The following is a 15,133-nucleotide window of genomic DNA, read 5'->3' on the forward strand; positions in this document are numbered from 1 at the left end:
TCGCTCCTTCGAGGCCTCATCTAACACCCTTGAGCTAATAAAGTAATGGAACAGCCCTTAAGATGGCACTAGGGAGTTCCTGTGAAATTATGAGCCCAAGTGGACAAGGGCTTGTTAAAACTGGCATTGAAACACAAGGTCGGACTTGGTCTCTGCTCCCTTTTGACGTAAGCTGCATTCCATTTTACAGGGTCCCTAAGCAGTACTGTTACATTCCATACACACTTGAGGACGGGATGTCGGCTAAAGGAACTGCAGTTGATAAATATCTTAATTCAGGACGTCTTGCAGTGTTGTCATCAAACACGCTTTTTAAAAAGACCTGCAATGATGGATGGGTAAACTTTGCTGCAGCTTCCTGTGATGATAAACCATTCACTACTCCTTATGCAGTCTAAAGCTCCCTTCCAGCAGAACTTTTTCACTCCCTGTGGTCTGGAATCCCCCTTAAAATGCCTGTGCAGTACACTTTGCAGGGAACTATGAGGGCGATTGGAATGCACCTTCAGTCTTGACTTCTAGACCCTGCCCTTTCCCCCACCACTAAGCAAGCTGTCTCTGTGTTTGACCTGATAAGAGAGAACAGAAACAAACACTCCTACTGTAAATTTAATAATCAGTAAGATTTTGTCTGTCACTCCAGCAACTAAGCGTGCCTCAGCGCAGCATCAGTGGCCTAGAATTGCTGGTGGTTTAACCTAGCTTACTTGCTAGGCTAACATTAGCCACTGGTGCAACAAGGATCTAAATTAAAAGAAGCTTAAGCTAAGAGCTCCACACACAAAAACATAGGTTTACCCGCTCAGATTTGAGTGCTTGTTCTTTAGACTTGTGTAAAATAGGCTTCAATGAGCCAGAATGAACCTGCGTGGTTGTGTGTATAGCCATTTAAGCCTTCTCAGTAAGCTAACGCTAGCTATACTAACTTCTAGTGGCGCGGCTGCTGGATCACGCCTGAGGCTACGCCGGGAGGAGCAGCAGTTTCTATCTCCCTCTTGACTCAGGTGCTCATTCTGCCCTTAACCAAAGATTAAATATATAGTATATATGGACACAGCTAGCACTGGTTTGACATCGGTAGCTCAGACTCATGTCATATCCATTTGCTCTTGTTCTAATCCTCTTAGCATATTTTAGTATATTGGACCATGATAGTTTCAAGCTCATTGGTGACAAAGCTAAGCTGCTGCATAGCACCAAAGTCCTTATAGGAAAGACTGTTCACTTGGTGGCCATCTTTGCAATGCCCCTGGGCAGTTTTTTCCACTCATACAAGACCAGCCTCATATTTCTTTGAATGGGGAGAGACCAAAATAGTCCAAACTGAAAGTCAAATTAGTAATTTAAAAACATATTTGAAATTACTGAAAAAATTGGACCAAAACCTAATAAATAGGTTGTAGCATTTGGCTCAGTAACACACAAAAAAACCTGTTTATTCAGTTTGTTCTGGCTACTGCACTTGCGCAGATCTCCACAGTGAAAAGAGGCTTTCCCAAGTTGACACCAAGTTGAGCGTTATGAGTTTTCCCATGCATATTTCAAGCAGTGACCTGTCTCCTCCTTTATGAATCACTTTTTTCCAATGTACTGAGCCTGTGTTTTCAATGGAAAAATGTGATCTCTGCGCTAAAGTAACACATTATAAGCAAATAACAGTCTGTATAACCATAATACAGCATCCAATAAACACATTTTTGGGTGCAGGGGGTCTTCAAGAAACGGCACTGGAAACCTATATACAAACTAAAACCCTGTGGAAATTACCGTCATTTATAGTTTTGCATACATTGCAGATCTACCGAGTCTGAAAGTTGTACAGTGTGAATGATTGCTGTACACTGCTCTGGTTTAAAGAGGTCTATTTTTTAGAATAGGGCCATTTCATTCAATTTTATTCTGTGCTATAAAGTCTTTGGAGACAGCAGAAAGGTTTGTGCTTGAAGAACCCTGATGGTGAATTCACAATGCCAAAGGAATCAGTGTATAAGAATAGAACATGACAATGTCGAATGGGGGGAAAAGTATTAACAATTTTCAGCCACATAAGGACAATTAGGCCATGATGTGCCTGGTTTACTGATGCAAGCTAAAGGGAGTAATGGGTCGAGATACAGGTAAAAAAAAAAGATGACAGCCCAGTGGGGAGGTGAGGTGCAAAGCAGCTTTTATGTGCTGGCATGTGAGGTGGGTGTGTGTAAGAATCTGTAGATGGATGTGTTTTCTCATTCGCATTAGCTCTCTCCATCTTCTCGTCTACCATGTAAAATGCGAGTCATTTGTTTATGCTGGTTCTGACTGATTGCCTCACTTATTCCGAATGACTGGCCTGAAAAATACACGCTGCTCTTCACGCCACTCTTGACTGATAGTCTGAGCCATCCTGCTCCAGCCTGTGTCTGAGAGAGTGAGAGATGGAAGGAGACACAGTTTGCCGAAATGTATTTAAGAGATTCAGAAACTGTAGTATATATTTAATGTATGGTATGATAATTTGGTGGATCTCAGCAGACAATGAGTTGACAGTCTCCACCCTGAGATAATGCTGTGAGAGTGAGAAATCAAAAGATTGTTTTTGTAACAGAAATTTCAAAACTGTCTTTGAACAAAAGCACTTAGTCATAAATTGCAAATTAAAAAGCGTTGGCTAAAGCCTGTGAGTACAATTCTCAAATACAATGAACCATCACAGTAATCACATTTTCCTTATAAAAACAATCTTAATGCATTCACATAAGCGAGACAAGTACCAGAGAATAAAGATAAACTCAAAACACAGCACTCTGAAGATAATGCATGCAATCACTTTACAGGAATAAGTGCAACTGAATTAAATACATCTTCTATGAAGATAAGAGGCAACTCCAAAAGGCAAAGCACACTGTTGTTGGTATTTCAAAAAGGCAAAAAAAAGGCAAATCAAAACAATCATTATCCTTCAACGCTTGATGTCTTCAAGTAATAAAGTATTTGTGTAGAGACTTAAAGACACTGCCGATATCAGGTGAGTCCAGAAACAGATTGTAAATGATGATGACCTCTTTTTTTTGTCCTTTCTTTAAAGGATCCATGTCCTGAGTGTCCACAAGACGCTGCGTGTTTGTGCTTGGGAACGTGTGTTATATTGTGCTTCAGTAGTCTCTGACTCCTTGGAATCTTCTCTCACTTTTCTCCCCATTTTGATTCCTTCCGTTTCCAGCGTTACTCCCCTGGCGACCAGGAGGTACGCTATCCACACTGTCAACAGAAACAGAATGATGAGCTTTCAAAGAAAAGCCTTAATGACAATGTTCAAAAAGCAAAGCTGTTTTTTAGTTGTCATTAAAAGTCAAGTCTAGCTCACATTAATTGATTCGAGAAAAAAACCCTTTAAATTAGGTGTCCTCTAAATTGTTTGCGTTTTGGAAGCTCTAGTCTGGGAGCTTATTTTGTCTGACAGAGTTTAATAGAGGTTAAAGGGATTTTTTTCTGATTGTGATCATGATTAAATAAGCGTTTTAGATGATCTTAAATGGTTCTTTGTAGAGCTGTTGAGTGAATACAAACGTCCAAGATTCTTTTCTATCTAAAAAACTATGTCAGCTGAGCAGTGAAAACATAGATTAAATCTAAACTCAGTTCTGAGTGGTACAAATACACTACAAATACACTACAAACTACAACTCAATAAAAAAATGAGTACAAACAATACACCATAGTTGGTCTTATCTAACGAGTGTTAATATACATTTGTATATAAAGATTTGGCCATCACTGGCTAAATAGTATGTTTTGTTGAATTTGAGTGAAAATAAGTGAACACATCCTCTATTTTTCTATACATAATTACTGTTTATTTGCTGAATTTAACATGTTGGGAAAAATGTAAACATGAAATGTATGAAAAATATACAAAATGAAAATATATAACAATAAATGTGGCCTGTGCAAAAGTTATGGCATGAAAGAGTGACATGATGAAAATTATCCTAGGTTGAAGCTTGACCTTGGCTTAATGTCAAATACTTAAGAATGTGTTCTACCTACTGGCAATAGAATCTCTAAGAAGGAAGAAAACAATAGAAGAACCATTTCTTCTAAAAGAAGATGAATGCATGTACATACCTGTTAATATGACTTGATAATTTATTGTCATCAATCAGGTTGTTTAGTTTATAGTAATCCAGGAACGTCCTTGCAACATTTCTTCCCAGCTTCATGTCTATGGAGAGCAGGTTAAGGAAGTAGGCCTCTGCAGAGCCATTACCATTTACTGTCACTCTCATGTCAGCACAGCTGCCAGACTAACAGTAAACAGCAGCCCAACATGTACCACATAATTATTACACTCCTGTAATGAGAAAACCAACTTAAACTCAACCCTGAATGGACCTACCATGCTCAGATATTGGCTGTATGGCAAAACATTGCCAATGCTACACTGTGGAGAAAATTCTGTTCTTTCCCTGACATTTAAAAGTGAAATCTCCTTAGGCACACTTCTACAGCCTATCTTTGTGTGTTGAAAGACTCCATAAATGGCAAGGCAATATCGCTTTGCCTCCCCGGCCCCCCGCCACTGTTACAATGGCGAATTCCTCTGAGCCTTTAAATCTCAGCTCTGACGCACTGCCATTAATTGAAATATAAATAAATAAATAAATAAAAGCCCAATTTTCAGCCTTCCAGAACCAACACAACCATTTGCAGTAAATAACTGGCCAATACCCAGCAGAGCAATGCAGAAAGTAAATAACCGGGACAGCTCAGCCAGCGTTCGGCTGCTAGTAAGCGTAAATCAGCTGCGTTTCAGTCAATTCAGCCATGAGAACAAAGAAAGGAAAAAAAATCAGCATCTCATTGATGCACTTACTCACAGTCAGGGCTTTATTTAAATTCATACAACTACTCTGCACTGCAGGCCCTGCTCTTTTCCGCCTCCACCACGACCACATTACAGAACACATCTATTACCCAAAGCACTCCATCATAATGCTGCCGAGCCTTTTACAGTGCTGTCGCATGGATGCCAATCTACTGATGCTGAGAGGCAAACAAAGAAACATTACGACATAAAACAACACACAATTTCCTTCTCTCTGCACTTAAGTGCCATGGTCAATGATATGACAGCATGGCACAGAGTTAAAGATACCTACAATTTACAGATGATACAAATATAGCAATATTTGCATCCTTGCATGTAGTACCTAATATGTTCGCCTTGGTGGAAAGACCACTGAAAGATGCACCCAAGTCTGGTTGTTTTTACAAGTAAAAAAAGTGCTCTGTGCTTTTTTACTTGTAAGAACAACCGGACTTGGGTGCATCTTTATCTGTACTTAATGTACAGGGTGTCCCAAAAAAATTGACATCATTTTGTAGTCTAATAACATAGTCAATTCTCCCTCAAATGATCTCAAATTTTAACAAAATGTGTAAAAACTAACCAAGTTTAATTTTTAATGTTTTTTTTCAGGTTGAAGAATGGCGTTCACTAGAAATGAAAAGGCATTTTGTGTGTAGGAATATGCTCGAACACAGCCAAACAAGAGTGTGCAGCGTGCATTTTTGAGAAAATTCAATAAAAATGCACCAACTGGAAAGCAGATTTGGACATGGCACACAAAATTCAAAGAGGAAGGCTGTCTGTGCAGGGCAAAGGGATCTGGACGACCACCAGTATAGGAAGATATTACATTTGTGAAGCTTTGTGAAATCGGTTATAAAATCTACATCCCTCTGAAATTCTTCAAATTTTGATAAATAAATCTTGTATTGTTCAACATGAAGCCTATTTAATTTTGTTTGCCTAGGACATGTAGTTACTCAGATATTCACATCTCAAATTATGTCAATTTTTTTGGGACATCCTGTATTTTTAGCAGTAGACGTTGCTGACCCCATCTGAGAACACCTGGTTTGTGGGGTCAGGTCAGAACCAGTGTTGTTGTTTGGAAAAAGTAAGTAAACAAAAAGTAAAAAAAAAAACTTCAAAGCAGTTGGGTTTCAGCCTTTTGCAGTGCACTGGACAGATGTGGCATGCATTACAAAATCTTATAAGGCCACTAGGCAAAAGGGAAAAGTACAAAAAGTAAAAGAAAAAGTCAAAATACGTGTTCAAACTATATTCCTACATTTTTTTCATACCTTTACTTAACAACACTAGAAGCATTTGGGAACTGAGACAAATTGCTGTAGTTTTGAAAGTGAAATCTTTTCCCATTCTTGCTAGATATATGATTTCAGCTGCTCAATGGTTTGGGGTCTATTTTGTCATATCTTTCATTTCATAATGCACCAAATGTTTTCAATGGGTGACAAGTCTAGACTGCAGGCAGGTCAGTTTAGCATCCAGACTGTTTCATTATGTAGCCATGCTGCTGTAATACATGCAGAATGTGGTTTGGCATTGTCTTACTGCAGTAAGCAAGGCCTTCCCTGAAAAAGACTTGTCTGGATGGCAGCATGTGTCCAAAAGCTGTAAATATCACACAGCATTAATGGCGCACTAATGCACCCCATACCATCACGGATGCTGGTTTTTGAACTGGGTACTGGTAACAAGCCGAAAAGTCCCTCTCCTCTTTACCCTGGAGGACACATCGTCCATGATTTCCAAAAAGAATTTCAAATTTTGATTTGTTGAACCACAAAACACTTCGCCTCGGTTTACCTTAAATGTGCTTGGGCCAAGAGAAAGCAAAAGTGTTTCTGGATCCTATTTATATATGGTTTCTTCTTTGCATGGTAGAGTTCTAACTCAATGAAAACCTGTGTTCATACTCAATGGTTTTTGAAAGTGTTCCTGAGCCCATGCAGTGATTTCCACTACAGAATCATGTGTATCAGAATCATCACCACCTGAGGGCCCAAAGATCACGACCATCCAATATTGTTTTTCAGCCTTGTTCCTTGCATACAGAGATTTCTCCAGATTCTCTGAATCTTTTAATGTTATTATGTACCGTAGATGATGAAAAGCAAAAGTTCTTTGCTTTTTACATTCAGAATCAATATTCTTGAATTGTTGCACAATTTGATCGTGCCGTCTTTCACAGAGTGATGAACCCTCCTCATCTTTACTTCTGAGAGACTCAGCCTCTCTGGGATGCACTTTTTATACTTAATCATGTTACTGATCTGTTGCCAGTTAACCTAATTAGTTGTGAGATGTTCCACCATATGTGTTTTTTTTAGCATTACACAACTTTACCAGTCTTTTGTTACCCCTGTCCCAACTTTTTAGAAACATGTTACTGGCATCAAATTCAAACTGAGCTTATATTTTTCAAAAAATCAATTACATTTCTTAGTTTTTTTTTATTAGGGTTTAAATGATTTGCACATCATTGCATTCTGTTTTTATTTCAATTTTGCAAAGAGTCCCAGCTTTTGGAAATGGGGTTGTAGTTGCTATAAGTAGTATTAAACCCAGAGAGAGAAAGTGAATATTCGCTTGGTGCTAACATAACCCACTACGACACTAATAAAAATTCGCATTATCTCAGTGGTGGTAATTTGATAAGCAAAAGTTTACCACAGATTTCCAGCGCATTATAAAATGTTACATGTGTTTGGTCATTCTACCACTGCAGTGGCAAAGGTATGAATGTTGATCTGGAATTGAAAGTAAAATGTAGTATCAGTAAAATTGTAACACCACTGACAAAACTAAAATATGAGCTTTTCTAAAGTATAGTCCATGGTCAGTATAGTTTAAAAGTCACACTGTGTGTGGAAAATAAATATTGCATTCATGTTATTTTGTTTCAATTTTAAAATCATGTAATGGTTCACGAGTAACACCGCTGACACAATCTTGTTGCAACACATGAACTTGTCAGTATTTTAGCAACATTTATCAGAAGTGTTTATATAATAGACCTCTTAGAGTTCACTTCCTTTGAGATACTAATACAAGAAGTCATTCAAAAAGGCCTGTGTTTTTTATTTGTTAGATTTTTTCTATAAATTATGCTTCATGTGTCTGTAACCTCACTAAAAAGGCCAAGATTTATTCTCAGAATAAAATAATTTGTATTTCAAAAAATAAACAACAGAAAAGAATTTAATTTTAACTTTGTTTGTAATTTAAACTGAAAAGCTAGCATCATGTTGTTGTTTCACATATGCATAATACTTCAGCATCTGTGAAGTGCTGTGATATGATGTTTTACATGTACAACAACGATGACAGAATATCACAAAAAAGAAGGATTATCATAATCTTTGAACAATTAATATGCAGACATGAACTTTCTATGGGTTATTCTTATTATTTATTCTTATTTGAACTCATTTTTATGGCTTCACAGTTGTTGGACACTGTTTGGTAGAAAGACCTGCTGTTATGCCATTTACCCCTTAACCACTAACCTGTGGACCCACACTTCAGTTACTCACTGCTGTTATCTAGCAGTTACTGAATAATGTCTTTAGACTAATAACTAAATAATAAGCTTGCATTTAAGGGCTTTTAGGGCCTGATAAGCTACAAACTCAATTCTAAAAAAGTTGATACAATATATAAAATGCAAATAAAAACAGGAAACAGTGATTCATAAATCTACTTTGACCTGTATTTGACAGTAAAAAGACAAGACATGTAATGTTTGTCCTTGTCAACCTCATTGTTTTTGTAAAAATATGCTTATTTTGAAACTGATGCCACAAAAGTTGCGACAGGGGCAATTTAATACTAGGAACAGCAATCATGCTTGGATATGAAAGGAGCATCCAGGAAAGGCAGTGCATAATAACATCAAAAGATTCAGGCATCGTCTGAAATGGACTGATACACAGTGGAAATGTGTGTTGTGGTCTGATGAGTCGACATTTCAGATTGTTTATGGAAATGACTGATGTTGTATTTTCTAGGACAAAGTAGAAAAAGACCATCCAGAAAGCTCAAATTCAAAAGTTCAAGTTCAAAAGCCAGGGTCTGTCATGGGGTGGGTGGTATTAGAGGGTAACTTGCACATCTGTGAAGGCATCATTAATGCTGAACACATTTTGGAGCAACAAATATCTTTTTTCGGGAATGTCCATGCTTATTTCAACATGACAATTCTAAGCCACATTCTGCACGTGTTACAACAGCTTAGCTGTGTAATCAGAGAGGCCAGGTGCTAGACTGGCCTTCCTGCAGTCCAGAACTTGAACACTGAACACAACAATGAAGAACCTGTACGGCTGCACAGCTGAAAAATTAAGAGAACAATGGCAAAATGTATGCTTTCAAAACTGGATCAGCTGGTGTATTCACTGCTAGAAATAAAGGTTCTTTGCAGGTATATTTTTAATTCATCAAGGTACAAACAATGTAAATGTACTTCTAAGGTACAACAGTGGTTTAAGGTCCAGTTGTGTACCTTAAATAAGTTTTTGCTTGTGGAAAAGTATGTGTTTGTACTTTTTTATAACCTAATGTTTAGAAACCGAACAATAAAAAAGCCTGGAGATGGGATGGGGTGTGTGGAGTCAGTACAGCTTAGAAAATATAATTTTAATAGATTATAGTACAATTACGCTCCCTGACTAAAGGTACTGAGATGTACGCTTGAGGATACCACCCCAGTGACAGTTTAGTAGCTGTTTTTCTGAAAGTGTACAGTCCCAAACACAGTGGTAAACTTGCCCTGTGCCCCAACTTTTTTGGAGTTCATTGCAGGCATCAAATTTGGAATGGGCATATATTAACAAAAGAACAAAGTTCATAAGGTAAAACATAAAATACTGTGTTTTTTTATGTTTTTTAATACAGGTCAAACAGAATTTACTAATCACTGCTTCATGTCTTGCCACCTTTTTGGAATTTGTACTTCACATATAAGGATGATAAGAAACTAAGAATACCATCCTGTATAGAGTGTTTAATGCTACACTCTGCTGCGAATGGACTGAGATGATAAATTGAGACAGAGATGTAATGTTTCACCTTTGGATGTCAGTGGTCCAGATACGACATGTCAGACTGTCAAAGTTGTGTGATTGAAACAAGACCTCTGGAAGAAAAACAAGGTAAAAAGTGATTTGGCCATTTTTTATTTTTTATTTTCCAATTTCTTGTGTGAGTCAAAAATTACCCGGGCCACATAAATCCAAAGTCTATGGCTTGAATCCTATTATCCAAAGCTGTTAACTCGAAAACAATCCATTCTGAGCATGAACAGCACGTCTGGGTCCATCATGAATTTGTGTCATGTAATGTACACGCGCACACACACACACACACACACACACATACATCCACACACAAACATACGTTCATATGTGAACACACGTGCACACCCACACACATACACCCTGCACTGCAAAATATGACAGTGCAGATTAAATGACATTTCTATCCACGTTCCTCTCTGATTTACTATGACACCACTGTGTTATTCATTACTGCCTCCATTTCCAAATATAATATGACAATTTTTCAGCTAAATAAAAAGGCGAGAGACAAGGTTGCTCATCCTATTGGGCACAACATGACCTTGATTAGAAGAGAGGGCATGGCGTCTGCCTTTGATCTACACCATTCTGGCTCTGAAAGCCAGCAGCTTCCTCATCTTCCCCTCCTGCTCTCTGTAGCCCAGCCAGGCATTGCGGAGTGTGGAGTCATCGCGGGCTCCATCCTTCACCCAGCGGGCTGATGGGAACTCTCTCCATGACTCCAGCGCCTGTCTTCACACCCCATCTGGCTGGGGCTGCAACCTCTGCAGCCCTCCAAAAACAACAAGCGCTATTTTTGGACGTCAAGAGGAGAGCAGGCCAAGGTTTACTTTTTGAAGGCAACATGGCATCGCATGCCAGGACACTGTATTCGAATTACAGTCTCGGATCATATCTGATGGGTTTCTATAGCCGGTGAAAGAAGATTAAAGCAGACTTGTTTGATTTTTCTTGGTCACAAGGCCACTTTTGAACAGGCAGTGCCTTTAGTGTTATGAGATCTGGCAGCAGATTCAAATGACTTCGCCAAAAAGCCTCTCAAAATCACTCGCATCCTTGACATTTTTTCGCTATGACCTCAGAAAAAGTTTGCGTTTCCCCTTGATCAACAGAAACTCCATCAGCGTTTGTGTGTGCGTGGCTCTGGGCGACGACAGAAATAGCCCGAAAGCCTGCCGCGTGCAGATGGCCTCGCAGCTTGTGATGTCACATCATGCACATCCATACCAGGAAGTGGGTGATGGACGGCCCAATGAGGAAGAAGAGAAGACTTCATTGGCATCGCAGCTGCAAGCGGGACTCTCCTGAGCTCTGATTGGCTGCTGGCCATGCGCCAACAGCAACCACGGCTGCTGGAACGGGCCGGTAAGCGGCGGGGAACGGGGCGCTGGTGCCAGAACACAGCAATGCGCACACACTGCAGAAGGGACGGAAGTTTCCAAAACATTCAGCTTTCCTCCACAGGACACCGAGGTGAGAGGCGTTGCATAATCACGAGGCAGAAGGTTAGGCATCCCAGACCTGGAGCGAAAAAGCACGCAGCAGAGTTGGGCCATGTGCGTCATCCTGCAGCCCTGAGATTCACCTTTAACAGACAGGCCCGAGAAGGGCAAAGAGCTTGTTTGTGACGGACTGGGAGGGGGAGAGATATGATTGATGACAAGAGCTAGCATGTGTTTATAACAAAAGGATAAAGATCAGCATTGTGAGCGTGCTCCTTTCACAGCACTTATCAGGAGAGATACGCAAAGGGGACACGATCTTTATTCATACTCCTCTATACTGTCATTTAAGTACCTCTGAGGCTCTGTTAACCCTCATAGGTCCCCCACAGTGTATCCGCTTCGAGTCCCGGCCTCTTTTTACATTCCGTTTAATTATTTCTCAAATATTACTCATTAAACTAGTGGAGAAGGCCATTCAGTTGAAACACAGCTGGAACAGGAAAATCTTAGATATGTTTAGGCCTACACTGAAATAAAAATGTTGCTTTGAATTTACTTGATTCATGTTGGCTCCACATAAATGAAATCAACACTGAAAACAATTACTGTCATTCATTTTACTTACTTTTGGCAAGAAATGTGTTGATGTATTTCATTTATGTGAAACCAATGTACACATTTCAAGTACATTCAAAGCAACACTTTTTTCTGTGTATTACAACCTCACTTCCAAAAAAGTTGAGATGGTATGTCAAATGCTAATAAAAATAGAAAGCAGTGATTAGTGAATTCAATTTGGCCTGTATTAAAATTACAATGGTAAAAAAAAATATATATATAATGTTTTATCTTACATATTTTTGTAAATATACACTTCTTCCAAATTTGATGCCTGCAACACGTTCCAGAAAAGCTAAGACACGTGTTTACCACTGTGTTACATCACCTTTCCTTTTAACAACACTGCATCAAGTCGTGCAACCTACAGGACCTTTATTGTCATAGTTTGAGCTTAATAACACACACATTTTAACAGGATTCAGTTCTGGACTACAGGCAGGTCAGTCTAGTGCCCACAGTCTCCTATTATGCAGCCATGCTGTTGAAACATGTATAGAATGTTTCTTGGCACTGTCACACTGAAATAAGCCTAGGTGTCCCTGAAAAAGACAGCATCTAGAAGGATATGCATATGTTGCTCCAAAATGTCATTAAAGGTGCTTTCAAAGATGTGCAAGTTACCCACTAATACATGCCATGACAGACCCTGGCTTTGGAACTTTATGATAATAACTATCTGGATGGTCCTTTACTTCGTTGGCCTGGAGAACACAACATTCATTATTTCCATAAACATCGTAAATGCTGACTCATCAGACCACAATGCATGTTTTCACTACGCATCAATCCATTTCAGATGAGCTCGAGCCCAGAGAAGTCGGCAGTGTTTCAGGACAATGCAGTATAGTTTGATAGCAATATAGTTACATCTAAGCATAGCCTAGCAACCTGGTATTTAAGTCAGCACTTAGAAGATGCATTTACTAGTTCAAATGGCATGTGGTATATTAATGCACTTCTTTGTTCCATATCAGCTTGCTACATTCTTTTCATTGGATAACATTTTTCTCTCCAGCCTAAGCACAGCATGTCTAGGCAAGCAAAAACTTTTTAGTTACAGTCGTATGTTCTCTGTGCATGTGCAAACTTCTGTGCATGCAAGTTTAAGCTCAATAAATCACCTTCTGACTGCTACAAATCTGCCATGATGTTTATTGCACAGCTATGTCAATGTTATGCAGCAGGTCTAAGTTTTTCTTCCCCCAATACGAGACTGTATACACAACACTAACTTTTCATCAAAGTTAGATCACAATAAACATCAGATAAACAACCTGGCAAACATTTATTTACAAGATAGGTCTTCTATAACACAAATCTGCCATGACATATTTATGGCATGGTCATGTCACTGTTATGTATCAGGGGTCAAATGAAGTGTTCCAGAAAAACTATTGTCTACAACTACGTTTCAACTTGTTTCTGATATTTTTCATTTTAACAAATCAAATGGAAGAGAGATGTGTAGACTCAAACCTGTTGATGCACACTGCAAATCAAATGAAAATGTAATGAATTCTATAAATATGGAATGTAAATGGAATGTACAGCAAAATATCAATAATAACTATATTGGATCTCTAGGGCTTATGGCAGTAGCTATAATATATTTTGGAAACAGAACAACATCACAATGCAATATGCTTTGTAATGGTTCATTACATAACATCTCACTGGACAAATTCATCAACTAATGATCATATCTTACAGCAAAGAATTTCCAGGTGCTGTCTTCACTTTAAGTGAATGGTCCTTACTATGATGAAGGAAAGGTGCATGCAGAATAGAAGATGAGTCCCTCGTGTCACTAGTGCATTTGTTGTCTTTAATATTGTGTACACACTCTGGCTGGATCGATCTGCCGTCTTTTACTGCAACTCAAGGACAAGGCTCCACGGAGCCGATGAGACGAGAGGGAGACGGACGTTTCCTCTGCTTGGCAAATGATTTGTTTACTGGGTTGTTTATCTGTACGCGGGCCCCCATACAGACAGACGGACAATGATGCCCCAATGACAAGGAACAAGACACCATGGTCTGGAGCCGGCCGCTGGCTAACAAGCAGACAAATTAGGGCCATCAGCGGCATCAATACAGAGGAGTGACAGGCCTGTCACCAGGGTGTCACAAAGAGCCAATTAGCAATGCTAATTAAAACAGTAAACAGGAGAACACAAAGGGGGCCAACGTCCTCCCCCTGCAGCTTCAAACTCGGAGCCCGGCGTGCCTCCCTCCTGCGGGACGAAGGAGGGAGAGGAATGAGCGAGCTCTCCAATACTGGAGGACATTGGTTTTCATCTGTGTAGCTTCACCTGGTATATTTCATTAGCTAGATTTTCTCTGTTCAAGTTTGTAATCATCTCCTTTTCACCTACATATCGACCAAAGCTCACATGACAAAGCAAGAACACATACATATGCATGCACATCTGTTCCTGCTCCTCTACACTTGTCATATTAATAACTTACATAATGTAGATTTAAATAATAGAAGCTAAACAGCAAAAGGAGCTTTTAGTAAATTGGGATCAATAAGTTCTTAAATCATAAAAATACACAGTAATAATGTATATTTATGGTTTTTATGTCTTATCTGCCTTGAGATTTGATCATCAATTTTGAAATATGAGGCAATCTGGGGTATTCATTTCATTATAAATTCATTCTTGATTCTATATATCTCAGTGATTTGGGAAAAATGTTTAGACATCTTTGTGTTCTGTTATTTAATATACTTCTAGTGCATAAATTCACTTCAAATTTATACACATAGTGTTTTTTGAGTTTGTATTTATACATATAAGTAAAAAATATGTATTCATAAGCATAAAAAACAGTAAAAAACAGTATTCAGACACCACAATTTAATAACATTAGTACTTTGTTGCAAAGCCGTTGTTGGCAGTTACAGCTTCAAGACGTCTATGTAAGAAGGAATTTCTATTTTTCTGGGTTAAATTACTCCCTCTGAAATCAGGAGATTGGCTAGGCCATACAAGCCATTCACCTTCTTTTTAAGAAAGCAGTCTTGAATTATTTTGTATGTTTAGGTTTGTTGTCTTGTTGAAATGTCCATCTTCTCCCCAGATTTATGTCCCAGCACACTGTGTCATTCACACTTCTTTCAATGACATGTAATG

At 38.8% G+C, this 15,133-nt stretch overlaps 1 protein-coding gene across 1 annotated transcript in view; it reads right to left on the bottom strand.

The window, feature by feature from the left end:
- Nucleotides 1-2,459: 2,459 nt before the first annotated feature.
- The window catches only part of agbl4 (ATP/GTP binding protein-like 4), a 484,349-nt gene continuing 471,675 nt past the window's right edge, over nucleotides 2,460-15,133 (bottom strand). The window contains exons 12-13 of the mRNA XM_036579196.1: nucleotides 4,105-4,201; nucleotides 2,460-3,237 (exon numbers count right to left, since the gene is read on the bottom strand). Coding sequence (XP_036435089.1) covers nucleotides 3,132-3,237; nucleotides 4,105-4,201 — 203 coding nt within the window. The 3' untranslated portion in view covers nucleotides 2,460-3,131. The remainder of the gene's footprint in view (nucleotides 3,238-4,104; nucleotides 4,202-15,133) is intronic.

Source organism: Colossoma macropomum, unplaced genomic scaffold (genome assembly GCF_904425465.1).
Source record: "Colossoma macropomum unplaced genomic scaffold, Colossoma_macropomum, whole genome shotgun sequence".
NCBI classification, from domain to species: Eukaryota; Metazoa; Chordata; class Actinopteri; order Characiformes; family Serrasalmidae; genus Colossoma; species Colossoma macropomum.